The sequence below is a fragment of the Phyllobates terribilis genome, unplaced genomic scaffold, assembly GCF_046119375.1.
Source record: "Phyllobates terribilis strain yellow unplaced genomic scaffold, ASM4611937v1 Scaffold_3__8_contigs__length_932513732, whole genome shotgun sequence".
Lineage (NCBI taxonomy): Eukaryota > Metazoa > Chordata > Amphibia > Anura > Dendrobatidae > Phyllobates > Phyllobates terribilis.
The window spans coordinates 338,196,707-338,219,387 of NW_027362763.1; the positions used below are offsets into that span (position 1 = coordinate 338,196,707).

Consider the following 22,681-nt stretch of genomic DNA (forward strand, 5'->3'; position numbering starts at 1 on the left):
ACCAATTTTTTCCTCATGCGCCATCCTAGTTGCTTTCTAGCCAATAAAAAGACCCCTGTAGGGAACACAATTTACAAATGTATTACTAAGCAACAGATTCATGAGACACGGATGCAAACCGATCTGTATCTGTGACTCCCAGATCCTCATAGACTTCAATGGCCAAGTCTGATCTGCATCAGACTAGGACCTGCTCAGAGACACATGGATCTCACTTTCAGATCTGTGATTTTAGTGGATGGGTGAATAGATCCTTTCTACTCTATGGGTCTGAGTGCACTCAGAAAGTAAGCTTTTTGCCTACACCGAGCACGAGCCTTAGAATAACAATTATATATTGTGAACATATTCTGTAATACTAGTATAAATCAATGTGAAATCCTAAAAATTAATCTAGGGGGCGCCATCCCTGCTTTATGCTCAATAGGAAACAGGCCTGAAACCTCCACAGATCATAAGAATGAATGGGCCATGTCTCTGATTTAGCACTGTGACTCAGTCTAGGTTTGCATTCTGGGCATCATCTACGCAGGATAAAACAGTGCAAGGGACACAGCACTAACCTAGTGCTGAAGCTTCAAGATAAGCGAGACTCCTAGCAATATGCCTATCACACTGCAAAATGGGAAAAATGGGAATAGCTCTTTATTGCAGAGATTTCAGAGAGCTCCATGCTCCCAACTATAAGACAATAGTGTGAATAAAACTGTGCAGCAAGACGAGCCTATAAGAATGTAAAGGCCAACGTTAAGCTGGTGAGATAGCCATTGGCAGAACCATTTGGTCAACAGACAGCCATCTACACACATATACACACACACACACTGCATTGTGAAAGCATTTGGCCCCCTTGAACTTTTCTACCTTTTGCCTCATTTCTGGCTTCAAACAAAGATATAACATTCTAATTTTTTGGGAAGAATCAGCAACAAGAGGGACACAATCGTGAAGTGGCTCGAAATTTATTTGATATTTTAAACTTTTTTAATAAATTCAAAACTGAAAAGTGGAGCGTGCAATATTATTCAGCCCCCTTGAGTTAATACTTTGTAGCGCCATCCTGGATGAACTGCACTACCTGAGCAACTTCTGTGGGTTGTACTGTAGACACCGCCTAATGCTACTGTACCTCTAGGGGTGAGAGCAATGGAAAAATGAAAAAGTGACCAAAACAACAGAGAAATGGTCTGTGGTCCCCACCTGCAGAACCACTCCTTTATAGCGGGAGTCTTGCTAATTGCCTATCATTTCTACCAGTTGTCTGTTCTATTTGCACAACAGCAGAAGAATTGATTCACAATCAGTGTTGCTTCATAACTGGACAGGTAGATTTCACAGAAGGGTTATTGACTTGGAGTTACATTGTGTTGTTTAAGTGTTCCCTTTATTTTTTTGAGCAGTATATATATATATATATATATATACATACATATATATATATATACACACATATACACATACATATATATATACATACATATATATATATATATATATATATATATATATATATATATATATATATATATATATATATATATATATATATATATATATATATATATATATATATATATACATATACATATACATACACACACACCGTATTTTTTAGACCTTATGGTCCGAACCTTACCAGATACTTGCGGCAGGGCCGATGCAGCAGAGCGCCGGTGGGTGTGGCGGCGAGGCAGAGCGGCGAGGCAGACTGGATATGAAGCGCTGAGGCGGCGAGGCAGAGCGGCGGTGGGTGCACAGTGATCTACAGGAAAATGGCCGCCCGAGCCGGCGCATGCGCCATCTGGGAGCTCGTGTGGCCATATTTCTGTGGATCACAGCTTCATGAAGATGGCCGCAGCCACCGGAAAGCCGCACAGCAGCACCCATCACCGCTCTGCCACACCACTGCACAGCCACAGCCACCGGACAGCAGCGCACGCCGCTCACAGGCCCGGGACCCAGCCCTACCCGTAGCACAGGCCCCAGCCAGGCTCCAGCCCTAGCACAGGCCCCGCAGCATCTCACCTCTTCTGCAGCAGCCGCCAGTTTCCTGAGGGAGGAAACTGAGGGCCCTGCCCCACCACACGTCCCCGCTGCTGGTGCACAAGCTTCTCGCATCCAGGGTCCACAGCATTCATCCACTTCCGCCGGCTCCCTGAAGGACCCTGCCTCCTGTGACCCTCGTTCCAAAGCCCCCCAGGTAAGATACCTATTCAGACTACAAGACGGACCCCCATCTTTTTTTCCTATTTCCCTATTTTTGAGGTAAGTCCTATGGTCCAAAAAATATAGTTTATAGTAAAATATTATATACACACACACACACACACACATATATATATATACACATACATACATACATACATACACACACACACACACACACACACACACACACACACACACACACACAGTACAGACCAAAAGTTTGGACACACCTTCTCATTTAAAGATTTTTCTGTACTTTCACGACTATGAAAATTGTACATTCACACTGAAGGCATCAAAACTATGAATTAACACATGTGGAATTATATACTTAACAAAAAAGTGTGAAACAACTGAAAATATGTCATATTCTAGGTTCTTCAAAGTAGCCACCTTTTGCTTTGATGACTGCTTTGCACACTCTTGGCATTCTCTTGATGAGCTTCAAGAGGTAGTCACCGGAAATGGTCTTCCAACAATCTTGAAGGAGTTTCTAGAGATGCTTAGCACTTGTTGGCCCATTTGCCTTCACTCACCGGTCCAGCTCACCCCAAACCATCTCGATTGGGTTCAGGTCTGGTGACTGTGGAGGCCAGGTCATCTGGCGTAGCACCCCATCACTCTCCTTCTTGGTCAAATAGCCCTAAAACAGCCTGGAGGTGTGTTTGGAGTCATTGTCCTGTTGAAAATTAAATGATGGTCCAACTAAACGCAAACCGGATGGAATAGCATGCCGCTGCAAGATGCTGTGGTAGCCATGCTGGTTCAGTATGCCTTCAATTTTGAAAAAATCCCCAACAGTGTCACCAGCAAAGCACCCCCACACCATTAAACCTCCTCCTCCTCCATGCTTCACAGTGGGAACCAGGCATGTAGAGTCCATTCGTTCACCTTTTCTGCGTCGCACAAAGACACGGTGGTTGGAACCAAAGATCTCAAATTTGGACTCATCAGACCAAAGCACAGATTTCCACTGGTCTAATGGCCATTCCTTGTGTTCTTTAGCCCAAACAAGTCTCTTCTGCTTGTTGCCTGTCCTTAGCAGTGGTTTCCTAGCAGCTATTTTACCATGAAGGCCTGCTGCACAAAGTCTCCTCTTAACAGTTGTTGTAGAGATGTGTCTGCTGCTAGAACTCTGTGTTGCATTGACCTGGTCTCTAATCATAGCTGCTGGTAACCTGCGATTTCTGAGGCTGGTGACTCTGACACTTATCCTCAGAAGCAGAGGTGACTCTTGGTCTTCCTTTCCTGGGGCGGTCCTCATGCGAGCCAGTTTCTTTGTAAAGCTTGATGGTTTTTGCAATTGCACTTGGGGACACTTTCAAAGTTTTCTCAATTTTTCGGACTGACTGACCTTCATTTCTTAAAGTAATGATGGCCACTCGTTTTTCTTTACTTAGCTGCCTTTTTCTTGCCATAATACAAATTCTAACAGTCTATTCAGTATGACTATCAGCTGTGTATCTAACTGACTTCTGCACAACACAACTGATGGTCCCAACCCCATTTATAAGGCAAGAAATCCCACTTATTAAACCTGACAGGGCATACCTGTGAAGTGAAAACCATTTCCGGTGACTACCTCTTGAAGCTCATCAAGAGAATGCCAAGAGTGTGCAAAGCAGTCATCAAAGCAAAAGGTGGCTACTTTGAAGAACCTGGAATATAAGACATATTTTCAGTTGTTTCACACTTTTTTGTTAAGTATATAATTCCACATGTGTTAATTCATAGTTTTGATGCCTTCAGTGTGAATGTACAATTTTCATAGTCATGAAAATACAGAAAAATATTTAAATGAGAAGGTGTGTCCAAACTTTTAGTCAGTACTGTGTGTGTATACATACATACATACACACGCTTTTTATCCAACAGATCCAACCTCATCACAATTGACATCGAAGAGTCGGGAGGCCCCGTACACATCAGATGTTTGGAAAATCCCGTCGGATGCCATCTAATGTGATGGGGCTCTCAATTGCCTTATGCTGGCAACCAAGCTCTACATACATACTCCTATTCCCATCTCTAGCAATACATGCAATCCTATCTAATTATTTAAAACAAATCCTCAATAGATTCAGCCTGCGCCATTAGTTACCACGTCCATCTCTAACCATGAGGTTGTCTAATGTTTTTATGTTCCCATTTATTATACCTGTATTGTGTGCCACAGTCATCAGCATTTCCTCTTATATACTAATCAATGTCTTCATAACAGTCTGCACAGACACTGCATATAAAAATCAATAGCCGTGTCCACATATAGGGTAAATGATTAGGTGACAGCATATAAGGTTACATATAGGAAACTGCTGCGTCCTTGGCCAGCGTCATGCACGCGGCAGTGCGGGGTGCTCCCTGAATTACACTACTGTAGCACTTCCCTGCTTTCATCTGCTCTTCTCAGAACAAACCGTTCTTTCAGACTGTCCTCCTGTGCCAGCAGATCCCCTGGGACAGGAGAATTACGCACATTTGAGCAGCGAATGCCATCAGCACAAATCCATACGGCACAAAGAATGTGAATGAATGTGAGATAAAAGCCAAACAAACCAGCGTTAATGAATAAAGCAAAGTAGGCCTGATGGAAGGGAAAGTCATCCCGGGGTGTTTTGCCTTTAGGATATCACCCAGTATATACGTGAATGTGTATTTCTAAAGGTGCTATTGACATGAAATTCTCACCACATGTCAGTAACAACCCATCCAATCCACACAGGCAAAGACATCAAACCATAGATGTCCATAAATTAAGTTATGTGTAATAATGAGAAATAAAGCTAAGAAAATACAGCTGCACGCTAAAATGCTATAATATGCAAACATGGAATATATGAAAATTGAACAGCATTACTGCTATGGAATATACGTTAAAAATAAAAGGTAATTAGAGCACAAATTGGGCAATTTGTGAGAGCCAATAGCCAGCGACAAGGCGTACCCCGTTGTTGGGACCCTAAACCTATTATGCCTCTCCCAGGTTGAAAGCCTACAACCGTTAGCAGGCAGGATCAAGCTCTAATTAATAACGCCTTGGGCTGAAGGGAGGAGTGGGAGGAGTCCATTGTTTGCGCATTTCAGAGTGCAGCTGTTTTTTCTTAGCTTTATTGACTTGGTCATTTCAGCTTGCACCTGTTCACACTGGTCTTATTCTGTTTGGAGGTGCTGGCTAGACTTTTTGATACTTGCAATAATGAGAAATGACTCAGAGAAAAAGTATTAAACTGAAATGTAATACCTCATACAAAAGCCTTTTTTGGTGATGACTGCTTCAAGACGCCTCCTGTATGGAGAAACTAGTCACAGGCAATGCTCAGGTGTGATTTGGGCTCATTCTTCCACATAAACACTCTTCAAATCCTGAAGCTTCCATGGGCTCCTTCTATGAACTCAGCTTTAGTTTCTTACATAAATTTTCTATTGGATTCAGGTAAGATGATTGGCTGGGCCATTCTAGCAGCTTTATTTTCTCTCTCTGAATCCAATTGGGAGTTTCCTTAGCTGTGTGTTTGGGATCATTATCTTGCAGAAATGTCCACCTGTTTCATCTTCATCATACTGGTAGATGGCAGCATATTTTTATCACGAATGTCTTGTGATTTCGGAACATTTGTTCCTTCATATTTACTTCAATGATAAGAAATTTGCCAGTGCAGTATGATGAAAAACACCCCACATCCCCACCTCATTTGGTTTGAGGTAAGGTTCATTACTGTGTAACATTCTGAATGTGTGGAAAATTAAAAAGGCTTCACTTCTAGAATCATTTCCAGATCATAAGTAATAAAATATGTCCAACTACAACTTATCTGCTAATATATAGCTACAGAGGCAGCAAGAGCAGAGGATGTGACAGGCCCCCTTTAAATACTTGCCCTATGTTGGCTATCCCTATCTCAGGACTTGCTGGCAAGTGGCCAACCACTGCAGGTCTGGCTGCTGAATCCTAGATAAACAGCTGTTATTGTCAGTAGGAAGCAAACATGATTGAAGAGCAGTCCTGCATCAGGAACAACTATTTATGAATTTATTAAAATTTCCAGCTGTACATATGTAAAGGGCAACTCCATCAATTATTGTTTAAAGGGAATCTATCAAAAGCCTTTTACTACCCTGAGAGCAGCATAACGTAGGGGCAGAGACCCCGATTCCAGTTATTTGTCACTTACTGGGCTGCTTGCTGTCATTTTGATAAAATCACTGTTTTATCTGCTGCAGATCTAGCAGTTATCTGTATGCTGAACTCTGTATAACTCCACCCCCACCACTGATTGGCAGCTTTCTGTGTACACTGCACATGGGCAGAAAGCTGCCAATCAGTGATGCTAAAATCGCTTGGAAAGAGCTTGTCAACCCACATGCGGAAATGCATGTGAAGAACGCTTCACATCCGCATGTCCCTGCCAGGAAAAACGCCAATCCGCATGCGTTTTTCTGCCAGGGGAGATGCAGAAACGCTCAGGAAAAATCCAGAGCATTTCTGCATCGTGGGCACATAACCTAATGCATACTTTATCGAAGTGCCATAATTTATCAAAGTGTCTCGGCAGTTAGATATGGCAGTTGGACAGGGCAAGAGACAGGCAAGACATGCAAGACAACTAAACAAACTTGCTTCCAGGTCATCTGTTTTGCCATCAGTATTCACCATTTGTATTTGTGCCATTTACGTTCTGGCTGCTACAATCATCCACATTCACCGTTCTCCCACAAATTCTGCACACTTCATCCAGATTAACCCCTCTCTCCTCTCTTCTCCTATGTACAGCTCTCATGCTCTCTTCACAATGTTATACAACACAGATCCATTCATTCCCACCATACAACACAGGAAACGCTCTAACAAATCACCCAACCATCTACTCACTCTCTGTATCTTCCTTCTCTTAGTCGCAGGTGATATTTCTCCTAATCCAGGACCCTCCAGTAATAATAACACTAACTCTTTCCCTGTTACATTCAGTAACCCTGCTAATCTCATTAATGTTCCCGGCATACCTTCTGTCTCATTCAACTCAACCCTTTGGAATGCCTGCTCAGCATGTAATTAACTCTCTTACATCCATGACTTTTTCCTCTCCAATTCCCTCAACCTTCTGGCTCGCACTGAAACCTGGATCCAGCAGTCGGACACCACCGCCGCTGCAGCTCTCTCCTATGGTGGCCTACACTTCTCTCATACTCCAAGACCTGACAACAGATCAGGTGGAGGTGTTGGTCTGCTTCTTTCAACAAAATGTACGTTTCAGGTTATCCCACCAGTACCCTCCCTTATCTTACCTTCTTTTGAGGCCCACACCGTTAGACTCTACCGGCCCTTCTGCCTGCGAGTGGCAGTGGTCTATCGCCCTCCAGGTCCCTCCCGTCAGTTCCTGGATCACTTTGCTGCCTGGCTTCCAAATTTTCTATCCTGCGACATCCCCACGATAATCATGGGAGATTTTAACATCCCAATTGGCGATCCTCTTTCCCCATCTGCCGCTCATCTTTTATCACTAACCTCCTCCTTCGGCCTTTCACAGCTTGCCAATTCTCCTACACATGAAGACGGGAACAGATTGGACCTGATCTTCTCCCGGCTTTGCTCAGTACATGACTTTACTAACTCTCCCCTTCCACTCTCTGACCATAATCTTCTTTCATTCTCTGTCAAGAACTGTGACTCTACTCAAGACACCCCCACTTTCCACACTTATAGAAATATACGCGCCATTAACACCCAGAAATTTATGAAAAAGTTGCAATCATCATTGGCCCCAATCTCCTCCCTCTCATGTCCCGACTCTGCATTAAAGCATTATAACGAAATAATGCTATGCGCCCTGGATGAAGCCGCAATTCGGCATAGACGGCGACAACCCTGGCACACGCCGCAAACACGTCTTCTCCAGAGGTGCTCCAGGTGCGCTGAAAGGCTGTGGAGAAAATCAAATCTGCCCGAAGATTTCCCGCATTATAAATTTATGCTGAAAACATAACTCTGCGCTTCACCTCTCCAAATAAACCTACTTTAACAACCTCATCATCTCACTTTCCAATAATCCTAAACGACTCTTTGACACGTTTCATTCTCTCCTCAAACAGCACAGGCCCCGACCACAGACCTCAGCGCTGACAATCTGGCCAATTATTTCAAAGAAAAAATTGACCATATCCGACATGAAATTTTCTCCCAATCCCCAAACGTTATAAATGCTCTCCCCCGCCACATTGTATCTTGCTCACTTTCTGACTTCGAACCAGTCACGGAAGATGAAGTGATCAGGCTCCTTGCATCTTCTCGCCCTACCACCAGCACCAGTGACCCTATTCCCTCAGATCTCCTTCAGTCTCTTTCTCCAGCTGTCACCACTCACCTAACTAAAATTTTCAACCTCTCCCTCTCATCTGGTATCTTTCCCTCTTCTTTTAAACAAGGCAGCATACATCCATTACTTAAAAAATCATCCCTTAACCAGAACTGCACGGCCAACTACAGACCTGTTTCCAATCGTCCCTTTATCTCTAAACTCATTGAACGCCTGGTCCATTCCCGTCTAATCCGATATCTCTCAGACAACTCTCTCCTTGACCCTTTACAATCTGGTTTCTGCTCTTTACATTCTACTGAAACTGCCCTCACTAAAGTCTCTAATGATCTACTAATAGCTAAATCTAATGGTCACTACTCCATGCTAATTCTCCTAGATCTCTCTGCAGCATTCGACACTGTGGATCACCAGCTCCTCCTCATTATTGCTCCGCACTATTGGCCTCAAGGACACTGTTCTCTCCTGGTTCTCCTCCCATCTCTCTGACCGCTCCTTCTCTGTGTCTTTCACTGACTCCTCCTCCTCTCTCCTTCCCCTTACTGTCAGGGTTCCTCAAGGATAAGTCCCAGGCCCCCTTCTTTTCTCCTTATACACCGCTCCTATTGGACAAACAATCAGCAGATTCGGTTTTCAGTACCATCTCTATGCTGATGACACCCAATTATACACCTCTGCTCCGGACATCACTCCTGCATTACTACTAAAGACCAGTGATTGTCTTTCTGCTGTGTCTAACATTATGTCCTCCCTCTACCTAAAACTGAATCTGTCAAAAACTGAACTACTCGTATTTCCTCCCTCCACTAACCTACCTATGTCCGATATTGCCATTTCCGTTTGTGGCTCAACCATTACTCCCCAGCAACAAGCCCGCTGTCTTGGGGTCATTTTTGATTCAGATCTTTCCTTCACTCCTCACTTCAAATCACTCGCTCGCTCATGTCATCTACACCTCAAAAACATCTCAAGAATCAGGACTTTTCTCACCTTTGACTCGGCAAAAACCCTTACTGTAGCTCTTATTCATTCTCGTCTGAACTACTGCAAGTCTCTACTTATCGGGCTCCCTCTTGCTAAACTCTCCCCTTTCCAATCCGTCCTTAACGCAGCAGCCAGGATCATATTCCTCGCCAACCGCTACACCGATGCCTCTTCCCTGTGCCAGTCATTACATTGGTTGCCCATCCAACATAGAGTTCAATTTAAACTTATCACGCTTACCCACAAAGCGCTCCATGCTTCAGTATACCCCTATTATCTCCTCCCTTGTCTCAGTTTACCACCCTACACGTGCCCTCCGTTCTGCCAATGACTTAAAACTAAAATCCTCCATAATCCGAACTTCCCACTCCCGTCTCCAAGATTTCTCGCGTGCTGCGCCAATTCTTTGGAATGCACTACCCAGGACAGTTCGATTAATTCCCAATACCCACAGTTTCAAGCGGACCCTGAACCCATTTCTTTACACTATCTGTCCATCCCAGTTTTCCCCCATATTAAAATCTACTTCAATTTCAGGTTCATACCAACCATGCATTTAATAGCCTCGGTCAGGACTGTACACATACTGGCAGGCGACCAGTCCATGTATTATTATTTATCCTATTTAGTATATCAAGGCTGCATTATACAATATATGTACATTCTACCTTTTGTGTCTCCCCCATTTCCTCATAGACTGTAAGCTTGCGAGCAGAGCCCTCACTCCTTTCGATATGAGATATGCTTATTCTGTATTGTTTGTAAAAGTCCCCCCTAAAATTTGTAAAGTGCTGCGGAATATGTCGGCGCTATAAAAATAAAAATTATTATTATTATTATTTATGAATGTAATGGTACATAGGTGCACTTCAGAATCATTAGAGACTTTCCAGTTCGGCAAGTAGAGTGAACCTTTGCTTATCTTTAACTACTTTAACAATATTAAAATGAATGATTGAAGCTTCATAGACCAATTAATACTCCATTAGCTTTAAATAAAAGGTGTAGAAAGCATTGAGATTGCGGCACTCAGGTCTATAACAGAATAGAATAGGGTTATACTGTGGGCATCTGGAAGCAAGATCAGAATGATTTCAATGAAGCGTGGAGTGTCTTCTGGAGGTACTTTTGAAGCCATACTGCTTTGGAATACCCTCTGGTTACTGACAGTAACTATAATTACATACCATCGCCTCCTTCAGACTGTCCTGATCTGTACGGGTTATATTTTGGCTTTGGAGCTACTACAGGTGCAAACTTCTTGGGCGCTTGCTGAGTGGACACAGAAATGCTTGGCGCCCCAAACCCCTGTGTGGTTTCCATTCTGGCGGTCACATGTCCAAGGCTCTCTCCTGAGCTCTTTGGCGGTAGCCAAGATGGGTGAGACATCGTTTCAATCTAGGAAAATAAGAAAAAAAGGGACACAAGTAAGTAAACCTATTTTGGAGATAAAAACAGAAGGGGCAAATTTATAAGCTTTAGATTCAGCACCAGCGGATTTTTTTTTAGTAAAGTCTTTAAGTACAATGCAAGGCTATCTGGTTCTGCCTGGACCTTACAACCTGACAATGACCCTAAACGTGCCAATAAACCTAAAAAAGGAATGCCTGATCTAAATTCTATTAAAATGTTGAAAGGGGTCACTTCAGAAAAAGTGGCATACCTCACTCTCGATGTCATACACTGGCAAATAATTTCAGCCCAAATATCTTCAGTATGTCCTAGTTAATAAAAAAAATAAGTCAGAGAAGCTTTCATTGTACTGGATCCAAGGGGTAACACGTTTCTTCTTGCGCAGAGTGACATGTCAAGCCTGGCATGCCAAGGTGAGTAGACTTAAGCCTTGCATGCTCTTCTGGGAAATATGCAAATTGACTCGTCAGAGAGGAAGAGAACTAGAATTCTAGTGCCACCTGTTGGAAGTAGCAATCCTAAAAGTCAGTTTAGACCCTTTAACAAGTGTGCAAGTCTCGTTAAAGGGTCGATATTGACTTTTACAATTGCTACTTCCAATAGGTGGCACTACAGTTCTAGTCCTCTTCCTCTCTGAAGAGACAATTTGCACATTGTACTGGACCAAACCTAGATCTATATTTATTTATTTATTTTTGTTAATACAGAACTCTAAAAAGACTTGTTAATTGCCCATTTAAGAAAGACAAAACATTTGCCTTCTCACAGTTGTCAAACATTTAAGAGCGGTTTTGTTTCAATTGCTACAGCTCAACTCCCAATCAATAAATGGGAGCCAAGCAGCAGTACTGAAGAACTGAAATGGCACAGAATATGGAACAGTCTTGTTCCAGCTTCATACACTATTTCTGACTACTGCTGGACCTGCTAACAACTGATGTGTGGGGGTGCCGGAGTCAGACCCCCACTAATCTGATACTTTTTTTTTCTTGACCCCGTTTTAAAACCCCTTTAAACGCTAAAGAGAACAATTTTGTTAAAAATTATGCCATAACCAAGCCCAACAATACAATGATATTTCATATTAAAGACCAGATCTGGTCTGCTGCTCGCTGGTGGAGCAAGTTTAGGGATAAACATGCCAGGTCAGTACTAAAGCGAATGGGACAAGGAACAAATCAAAGGCAAAATGGCATAAAGGATAACTGGGTTCATGGCCAGAAGATCAGGCAGTGAAGCTTGGCAAAAAAATAAAGGGCACATAGTTCAAAGTTCAAATCAAGTAGCGTAACCAGGAGATAATCCTAAATAAAGTTCACCAGAGCAGGATAAATATACAATAACTCGTCTACAGCTCCTTTTAACTCTAGAACCTGCTTGCTGGTGGATCCCAATCCCCCTATGATCCTAGGCTGGTCAGTAGGACATTTATGGATGTTGTCCATACTATTGGCTGGGTGGTGCACACAATCCACAGTAGCCTTGTCCATCTTACTTGCTGGGCGGTGCATATGCAGGCCAGCATGAGAAATGTTGCCATCCCCACCACTGCTGGAACTGCTATCGGAAACAGAATGGCAGCGCCCAGCAGTGGAGACAAGCGTTTTGTGCCATAACGTATATTAGCGCCAACTACCGTAAATAGCCAGAAGTTGGCAGACTGGACCTAAATGTGTAAAAAGAAAGTTAAGACATGCGATTTTTGAACAAATATCTGTAGCAATTTTCTTGTGTACAGATTATGTTAAAATCTTTGGAGAAGTCTTAAAGGTGGAGACAAGTATTTTAAGATTTAGATTCCTAATTGTTCTGTGTTTAACAATGTAAAATGCTAATCTAAGAGCCCTTCATCGATAATCTACCGATCACATTGGTGTCAGGCAGGTATTGCATCTTTTTTTTTTTATTTCAGTATCTTAAGAATCAGGCAATAATTGATCTTCTTTGCATATCAATGTTGATTAAGCTATTTCCCACTGCCTAGTTGATTACAAATGATACCATTCAATTACACTGTTCGGAAAACCTTAATGAGCAACAATCCTAAATTCTTCACGGCATAAAGATACATTTAGAAAAGGGAAAAAAATAGGCTGAACTGGTTTAGTGATGCACATTAACCCTGTTATATTAAACCCATTGAGGAACTTAATGATTAAACTTATTTTATTTCTGGTTAAAAAAGTTTCAACATGATAAGTTACTCATGCTGTTAAAGTGAATTTTTTTTAATTTTTTTTTTAGAGAGCGCTTTAGTCATTTTATGCAAGTTTTTAACCATACACAACACTATCGGCATTGCATTAGGGCTAGGGCTATGGATATTGCAAGTGATGCAGGAGGACAACCGCTCATGTATGATGACCACGTTTTCACTAGAGTCAGTTGGAGACCTAGAAACTAGATGTATTGATCAAATATTTTGGCAAATCGAGACAATATGTAATTCCTGCCTACAGTAAAAAATAAAAGCTTTCCAGGTCTTTTCAATAGGAAGCATATTAGTGACGAAAGAACGTGCTCGGATAACGTATTATCCAAGCATCTTGGGTGTGCTCGGATAATATGTTAAACAGCTGTTTAAACAGCCTCAACACAGGCGGGGATTGCCAAACAAACAGCCGCAAAACATGCAGCCGCAGAGACTCGAACATATTATCCGAGCACGCCCAAGATACTCTGATCACACCGGAGCATGCTTGGATAACACGTTATCCGAGCACATTCTAGCTCATCACTGAAGCCCATCCGTAGACTAGGAGGTCAATGTATGCAGGTAGGCTGTAGAGCCGCGATTGTGCCCCCACTTGCCAACCCCTACAGGAGCTCCAGACACATGGATTTTCTCCCCTTCCAGACATATAAGGGGGGCAATGGACTGAGCGGATGGCAGGATTAGAATGTGACCAATTAAAAGCGAGAAATGGGGCAAAACATACTGAGTGAGGCAGTGCAAGGAAAGAAAAAATAAAAATAAATAAAAAGATGCGCAGGGAGCAGAGAAGAAGAAGAGGAGAGCAGAGAAAGGGCAAAAGGTGGTTCAGAAAGTCCAACAGGGAAGTCAGAAACCACCAACAGGATACAGGAGCAGACGAGTATTATACTATAGAGATGTGCCCACCTTTCCTCACCATTGGGTAACTAGCAACCCAGAGTTGTTACACTTCTTGGCCCACAAAACTTTATTAGTAACATTGCAAGTCCTTACCCATCCATGGGATAGCTTATACTGTGGGAACACCTAGCATCCCAAGAAAGGGGCTCTGAAATGCCCCATCTGACTGGAGGGGCTTTTTTTGAACCCTGTTCTCAGGATATGACAGCTTGGACCCCTAAAGATTTCCAAGTTATTACCTGTGATATAAAGATGGGAATAACCTTTTAACCACTTCCTTAACCATGATATACTATTAAGCTATCACAAGTTTTTACAGCAAAATGCCATAACTATATCATGGAGATGGCGTAGGTCACAGGAGCCTGGTTGTGACTGACAACTGGACCAAGCATGGCCAAATTAGCAAGAATAACATTGCAATATTTCACTATTACGATGGATTTCTACTTTTTAAGGTATTTTTCCATAAAACTGGCCACTTATTTCCTTGACTGCACTGGTGTTGGATGAAGAGTGAACCCTGACAATATTGAGCTCTGCCATCTCCAATGTGGAGACACATTCCCACAGATTACTTTCCAGTATACTAAAGGGAACTTCTGCTTTGGAAATCTAACTGCTCTAGTGGCTCTTTTTACCATCATATTCCAACCTAGAAGCTCGTAATTTTATGTGTAAAAGGCTCAATTAACATGCCTTTTTTTTTTTTAAGGAAATCTGTCACCAGGATTTCACACCCCAATCTATTTATATGTAGTTCTTTCAAGCTTTCAGACCATGTCCCTGCACGGTCAGACCCGACCATTACACAGCACACAGCAGGGGCACATTTATAAGATTATCTCAGCACAGCCCTTTCAAAAAGAGGTATTCAAACTCGCGAAACGCGTTTCAGGGCCTGTTTGTTTTTACCTCTTTGCCAGCCGGCACTGACACTTCCACCCTTGGTAAGCCTAACCCCTCTCAAATATCACTTTGATGAAAACCATTAGTCAATGCTTTTTTCAACCTGTTTGGGACACTGGTTGTAACCTAGTTTACTGAGGGGAGTTTCTTTTGCTTAAACTGCACTTGCTATATACTTTAATATGTGGTTGTGGAGGTACTATGGCTGACATTTCGTTGTACTGTATATTTTTTATGACACATTAAAACTTTTGTACTTATGCTTAATAAATATTTTTCACTTTTATACCTACAAACTCTGTCTTTCTCCTGTTTATCACAGGGACATTTTATTTAAACACATCCAATTATGGAAGTTATTATTCCAAGATCTATTGATTAAAATGAACTTTTGTTCATGGATAAACCCCTTTAAGGATTCAGATGGCAAACACACACCGGGCAGTACCTACTTGTGTCACAGAGTATAAATGTATACGCTGTTAAAAAGTATCAACGTATAAAAGCACAAAAGGACAGAACTGAACGCAAAGTATGTGTGTGACAATACCTCACAGATTCTCATTTAATATTTCTTTCTGCAGTTTTGAAATTTATCACATTTTATTTTGGAATTTGTAATGCTCATTACAGAGAAGGTAACAGCTTCAGCATATGCTCAGGACGCTTCCCCAATGAGCTGTGATTCACTTATTCGGATCTTCAGCATGTTTACTTCAAAAATATGCTTTTTTATTTAAGACTTATTGAATGTGTAAAAAAACTGCCAAAAGTAAAAGTAGGTAGAAGATTTCAGAAGGAAAAAGAGAACAAAAAGTGTAAAATCTAAAAGGTGTATTAAAAACTTGATGTATATAGCTTGCTACCTAGGGTTATGACCGGTCGTTCCAACCTGTGGTTGTCACATTAGGTACAAACGTGAGGTCCAGCAGTGAGGGAGCAGGATATGAAATGCAAGAACCTGCTACCTGCATGGGCCTCAGCTTAAACGGGTGATCTGGTCTTCATAAATGTTTAAAATTGCAAAGTGCTTGTAAAAACATGCAAGTTTGCAATTTAATTCTGGTTAAAAATGCTGTCTTTTCTCAAGAACTCAGATTTTTAATTTTATTGTTTACTGCTTGTTGCTTAGGTTATCGGCCACATCAGCATTTTATAGGCGATGGCTGGAACCCTAGGCATAGAGCGCAGCTCAGCTCTAGATTGCACACTATGACATACAGTATGGAATTTCTGTTCGGCAACTGGATCGTATCAGTGCCCATGTGCTATGGCTAGGCTGCCTCAGCTTGTAGCAATGGAGAGTGAACTGTATGAGCCAGCAGTGCCATGATAACACTGGTGAGATCTGTCAATCAGGAAGTCGGGAGGCAGAGGAGCAGTGCACTCTTAAACCGCAATCAGGAGAACACGGCTTTAAAGGGGTTTTCCCATGTACAAAAGTTGATTTTAATTAATAGATTTGGAATAATAATAACTTCCACAATTGGATGTGTTTAAATAAAATGCACCTGGGCTGAGATAATGTTATAAATGTTCCCCTGTGTAATGGCTGTGTCTGACCGTGTACAGAACATGGTCTGATCATACCACTTCTCCTGGGCAGGGGAGGTAGCAAAAGAGTATACAGACATTACAGCAGGGGATCACAGCTGATTCTTTCTTTGAAGTAAAGCATTGTTTATAAACAGGCAGAGAAATGTTTTACCTCACAGAAAGAATCAGCTGTGATCCCCTGCTGTCTTGCCTGTATACTGTTTTGCTTCCTCCCCTGCCCAGGAGATATGGTATGATCAGACTGTGTTCCGTACACGGTCAAACTCAGCCATTACACAGGGGAACATTTATAAGATTATCTCAGCACAGGAACAAGATCTATTAATTAAAATCAACTTTCGTTCGTGGGAAAACCCCATTAAGCCTAGCCCACTCTTCCTGCACGGAGAAGGGGCATGTTGAAAGCAATATTAACAGAAAAAGCCATGTTTAGGATGAAGTTTTAGTGCTGCATTGATGCTCTGTGTGTAATGATTGCAGTCACATGTCAAGTTTCTTGTCTCAATATCATATGCCTTTAAAAAAGGGAAAATGCAGTGCAATCTGCAGGCAGCACAATAAGAGACGCTCAGAAGACGGATATATAATATTGTGGGGAACTGTTCAGTATGAGGCTATGCAAACCGAAATCCTCCTCCAAATCTCAAAACTCCACTCTGTTTCCGCAAGAGTCCCTCCCTGTGTGCACATAGCCAAGCATTTGTTTTATCAATTTATATCCCTGCTTTCTGAACTTTGTCCAGTGAGTAGTCAGAGATTTCTAACATTGATATCTGCGATCTGATGTATTATTCCAGAGAAATCCAAATTTTGTTATATGTAAATGAACTGTTAAGATCTATGGGCCGGACACTGATCGGCACCAGAATCTGCCTCCAAAGCTTATGTTAACCCCTTCCCAAGTAGGAGGTTTTTGCTTCCCCTCCCCCCACCCGCTCTTCCAAGAGCCATAACATTTTTATTTCTCTGTCCACAGAGACGTGTGAGGGCTTGCTTTATGCAGGACACGTTGTACTTTTGAATGACACCATTCATTTTACCACAGCTTACTGGAAAACAGCAAAAAAATTCCAAGTGCTGTAAACTCGCAATTCTGACATTGATTTTTTGCGAGTTGCTTTTAGGGCATACATGGTCTAATAAAAATGACCTAGCTATACGATTCTCTTCACCAGCGATACCAAACTTGTCCAGTTTTTTTAAATTATTTTTATGGTGAAAGACAAAAAATTGGAGTGTACGTGGTTAGTTCTGATCTCACTGTAGAGCTGTGTGTGATTATGAGAGCCGACTGTCAGTCATTACATGTCTCACACTCCTGTCTCATTTAACATAATCCCTGGAGGCAGAGTTATCTTCCAGGCAGCGTCGTCCCCATAGCCTAGAACAGCTCATTTACATAAAAGAAAAAAAAAAAAATCAGGTTTTCTCTGGAATAAAACATTGGATCACAGATATCAAGGTGTTATTTTATTAGGCTTCCTTTTACGTACATGCCCATATAGACGGCATAGGAGGGTTGATCCTACTGACAGATTCAATTTAAATATACAAATGGTCAAGATGTAGAAATGAAAGGTGAAGGCTCCATCCATCACCCCGTTCCCTGATACTCCTTTCCATTTATTTGCAACTGACTCGGTGGACAGAAGTAACTCTTGTGAGAAGGCAGCAGTGGCACAGACACGGAAGAGATCACGTTCATGATGTACAACACTTCTATGTTGTTCAGACTTCTTAAATATCAACTAGACAGATCTTGGGTGATGTCATACATTGTTAATATATAAAAAAGGTGTTTAATTAGTGTCAGGTATATAGTTTGCTAGGAACATAATGGAACCGGTCAGCCATACACATTGTAAAAGGAATGGCGGATGTGAGTCTGTACTTGTTCAAGGGCTTATACCAATATTCGTGTATGCGGAAACAAAGGAAGACCAGTTACTTCGTGAGACAGCACCCAAGGAAATTAGCTGCAATTAGAAATCTTCTCTTACTGGCCAACCATGAAAAAAATCCCAGCTGCTCAGCATTTGTGAAACACAAATAATATCTATAAGTATTACCTATAAGTGCCCTTATGTACATAATAATGCCGGCCAAATATCAGCCAATAAAGACAGGAGATCAGCGATGCATAATGATTAACCAACACCACGCAGGTAAAAGGTACATTCATCATAATTGTGCAACAATCATCAATATGTTGTCGAGGTTGAGAAAATCCAGTGATGTATATGGCCTCCTTATATATACATTCAAATAAGACTGAATGGTTGCGTGGCCATATGGATGAGAACATTTCTCAAAAAGAAAGTATAGTATTAAGACAGGGAAACAAGAAAGCAAAAAAACTAAATAAAAAAAGACTGATCTAAAGGAGGAGAAAAATAATTCAGCTCACCCTCCTATCAGCCAGCAATCACAGTAAATATGGTGCACAGGAGCACTGGGGAGAGTCAATCCCACAGAGAAGGTTCCAAGGGGGTCAGGGGTCCAGCTCACAAGGGAAGAGAAAATCAATGTTTATTACAAAATTGTTAAAAACATCCCTGTGTGTCTCAATCTGGAACCTGGTAGTTAAAAGGCTCAAAACGCGTAATAACTTCTATGTCTTAAAGACCTCACACCTAATCTTTTTATGGAATACACACTGATGAAGATGTTTTTAACAATTCTAGGTTAAAACATTGATTTTATCTACTCACGTGTGCTAGATCCCCTATTAACTTGAAGGAGTCTGTGTGGGATGGACCTCTCCCAAGTGCCTCTGTGCACCAGGTTTCCGGTGATTCCTGGCCAATAGGAAGGTGAGCTGAATAACTTTTCTCCTCCTTTTTAGGATTTGTAAAAATGAATATAATGTATAGGGAATTTAGAGTCCATCAATTACAAAATCAATACCATACCCTTCAGCATGGTTTCCAAAAACATATCTACCTAAAGATAAACTGCACGCGAATTCTATATGGAATTAAAGGGGTTTTGTACATTAAGTAAACTGGACCCAAATAACTATTATCCAGTGTTGGATTCACACCAATCCAATGGATTTGTCATAGTTTATTTAGGCTGGAATACCCCTATAATGTTTAACCCAAAGTCTATAAAGAGGACCTTTTATCAGTTTTAGCATATTAAATTTTTCACCTGCATGGCGTTCACCAATGAGAAGTAGGAGGCATCATGCAGGGGGAAAAGTACACAGTCCCAGAGATGAAGCTCTTCAACAGAGAAGAAAAATAAAAGAATAAAAGCTATGTTTTACTCAGATCTGCAGCCACTATTCCATGATGTGGCCAGTTTAACATGCTAAAACTGGTCAAAGGTCCTCTTTAGCCAAAACATACTGCTACTACATAACATACTGAGAAGTAACCTAAAGCTAAATCAACTATAGATTGTAAGAGGTGACAACTACTGACTCTTAGCAATCATTATCCTCATATTTTTTATTTCTGAGACTCTACAGAACAAGGCTTTAAGGGCATAAAAGTAGTTAACAGTGTCCAATTTTATTTGGAAACCATTCTATTCTTAGCCATTCGTAATGCCAATATGAAATGCATCCCACAGATCATGGTACAAGACTGGGGGAAACTTCCTAAATAAGCCCTCTTAAAAAGCCTGCTAAGCATCTTGTGATTGTTTGACCACGTTTTCGGTTCCACTGTGGCTTGTGTACAAAGGCCGAACCAGGATGATGAACTGTGAAGAAACACAAAGTCGCCTTTATAAGAGGAGACAGAAAACCGGTGGGCAAAATAACTCAAAACATTAATTTGTAGAGCTAAATATGGCACAATCCACAGTCAGCGGAGGATCCCTGCCAAAGGGACACCGAAATCATCCAATTGTTTATTTTTTCACATTTTGCATTTGACAAATACATACTTGTGCAAAGTGCCAGATCTGAGGTTCTTCTGCTGCCAAACGAAGGAGGCCAGAAAAGATTGCCAAACTATTTTATAACCTGGATTACCATCTAGCCTTATTTTTCACAGTGCTCCTGTGCTAAACTGGAAAATATATGGGGCGGGAGGGTGGGGGGTGAGGAGAAAACAGACGTTTTATTAGGACATCTTCAGTGACACAAGCAATACACCCTTCCCAAACAGGAGAGAAAAAAAATGTGGTCACAGTGCAGGCTTCAGTCCTGAGCACACTGCAGCTCCAAGTAACATTATGTAACATTACGACTATTCATGACGCCTGGATTAACCACACTGGAGCAGATTACACAGAAGGCTTTTCACAGCTGAGGTAATAAAGACATGTATGATGAATGGAAAACATCTCCCAAAAAATCAGGTCATACAAGATGGAGCAGGGTAAAACAGGTCACCTCATCACAAGGCTCTGCTTCCTGTAGGGTGAGCACTGTGACAATTGGGTCAATTGTATATATATTATATTATTACTGGATAAAAAGCTCATCAAGTACTGGATCAAAAACTACCGGCAGACCTCAGGACGGAGATTGGTGCATGTTCACAGCTTCCATACAGAAGTGAGACCCCCCCCTAGAGTTGCAGGCACAAGCATGGCAGGACATCATACTTTTCTAGCATATGCATATCATATAGGGACGGAGTCTCGGCCAGTGCTTTTAGCAAGGTTAGCTCACACATATGATGAATGATGAGGAAGTGATATGACTCCTCAGAGCCGTGATCTCAATATCGAGCCTGTGAAAAATTACATGGAGACAGAAGGATTTGAGCAAGCCTACATTCACAGAAGATATGTGGTTAGTTCTGCAAGATGTTTGGAACAACCTTACTCCCGAATTCCATCAAAAACTGTAGACATACAAGTGTACCTAGAAGAATTGATGCTTTGAAGGTAAATGGTGGACACACCTCATATTCATATGGCAATTTAGTTACTAGATAAAAACAAACTTTTCTTTCTTAAAGCATTCTTACGCTGTAGCATTTTTTCCTTGACCTGCCTAAACTTTTTCATCAGTATAGTATGTCAAATAGCTTTATTACGGCAGCACCGTTTCATCCAAAAATGGGCCCCACTAAAAAATTTCCAGCAGCAACTTCAGCAAATCATGTGTGCCACCCCCTGGTCCTCAGAAAGATTATCCAACTATCTAGATAAAATGAAGATTTCATACTGAAAAAGTTTGGTCACTGCCGCTTTAGTGACTGCTGAACTCTCAACAGTTTACAAATGGAGGAGCAGAGCACTATAATGTTATAATAAAAGAGCAGAACCCCGAGCCCTGATAAATGAGCTCAAACGCCTTTTTATAGTCCGGATTATGGAGTTACTAAATGTAGCCATAACATGAATCAGCAGTACACGTGAATGCCTAAATAAAACCACGGCAAAGTGGCACTGGAAATGCCAGAGAGGTTATTCACACCTGCACCTACTCCAGCATCTCTAGCTCTCTTGGTGGGACGACTACATGCTGTGGGAGGGGAGGTTGAATAAATGCAAGGAGATATTTCATATAACCACAGGGCCTGCCACTCAGGGGGTATAGAGAAAGAAGAGGTACATTTACAAAAGGATAAAGGGCTCAGGTAAATCACATTTCAAATTCCAAAATCTGTGTGGGGAAAATGCAGTTATAGATTCCAGTGGTTATTAAGCCTGCAGAAATGTAATGGAAATGCCAGTTTTGTTAGTTATAGTCAGATTCTGTGTGGTTTTTTTTCCTCTTTCACTTTTTACTCCATTTTGTCACTAGCCCCTTATATACAAGTCAGCTAGTATTATCTTATGTAGTTGTTCCTTGCTATCAGAAAATATATGGAATAAAACTTCTCAATTAGGACATGCGATAATGTAATTCTCAGGGGTTTACCATGTGACTTTATAGTTCGGGGCTGTGGAGTTGGTATGCCAAAACACCAACTCCACAGCCCTGCCTCACTAGTGAGCGTGTACATAAAGTGCAGCACAGATTCATCTCCACTAAAAGTCTAGACCCTTAGATCAGGAACACAACAGACATTTATAGGACATTTCATAACTTTCCCAAATTCTTCTGAAAACATTTACGACACATCCTGTACTGAACTACTGTACTGGACTCCAACTCCACAAAGGAGTGATGGAACAGCATGGATTGTACCACAGACTACCTCCACAAAACAAACATCACAGTTACTGAAGATGATTACACAGCTATAATGTAGTAGTCCAAATACTAATTAGC

The 22,681-nt window shown here is 41.6% G+C and overlaps 1 protein-coding gene across 5 annotated transcripts in view; it reads right to left on the bottom strand.

Moving 5' to 3' along the window:
* The window catches only part of LPP (LIM domain containing preferred translocation partner in lipoma), a 281,781-nt gene that overhangs the window by 189,666 nt on the left and 69,434 nt on the right, over window positions 1–22,681 (bottom strand). For 3 of the 5 annotated variants that reach the window (XM_073675188.1, XM_073675184.1, XM_073675186.1), the window contains one exon: window positions 10,691–10,901. In XM_073675188.1, coding sequence (XP_073531289.1) covers window positions 10,691–10,892 — 202 coding nt within the window. In that variant the 5' untranslated portion in view covers window positions 10,893–10,901. Of the gene's footprint in view, window positions 1–10,690; window positions 10,902–11,166; window positions 11,225–22,681 lie in introns of all 5 variants that reach the window. The other 2 variants (XM_073675189.1, XM_073675185.1) reach the window with 1 other exon arrangement.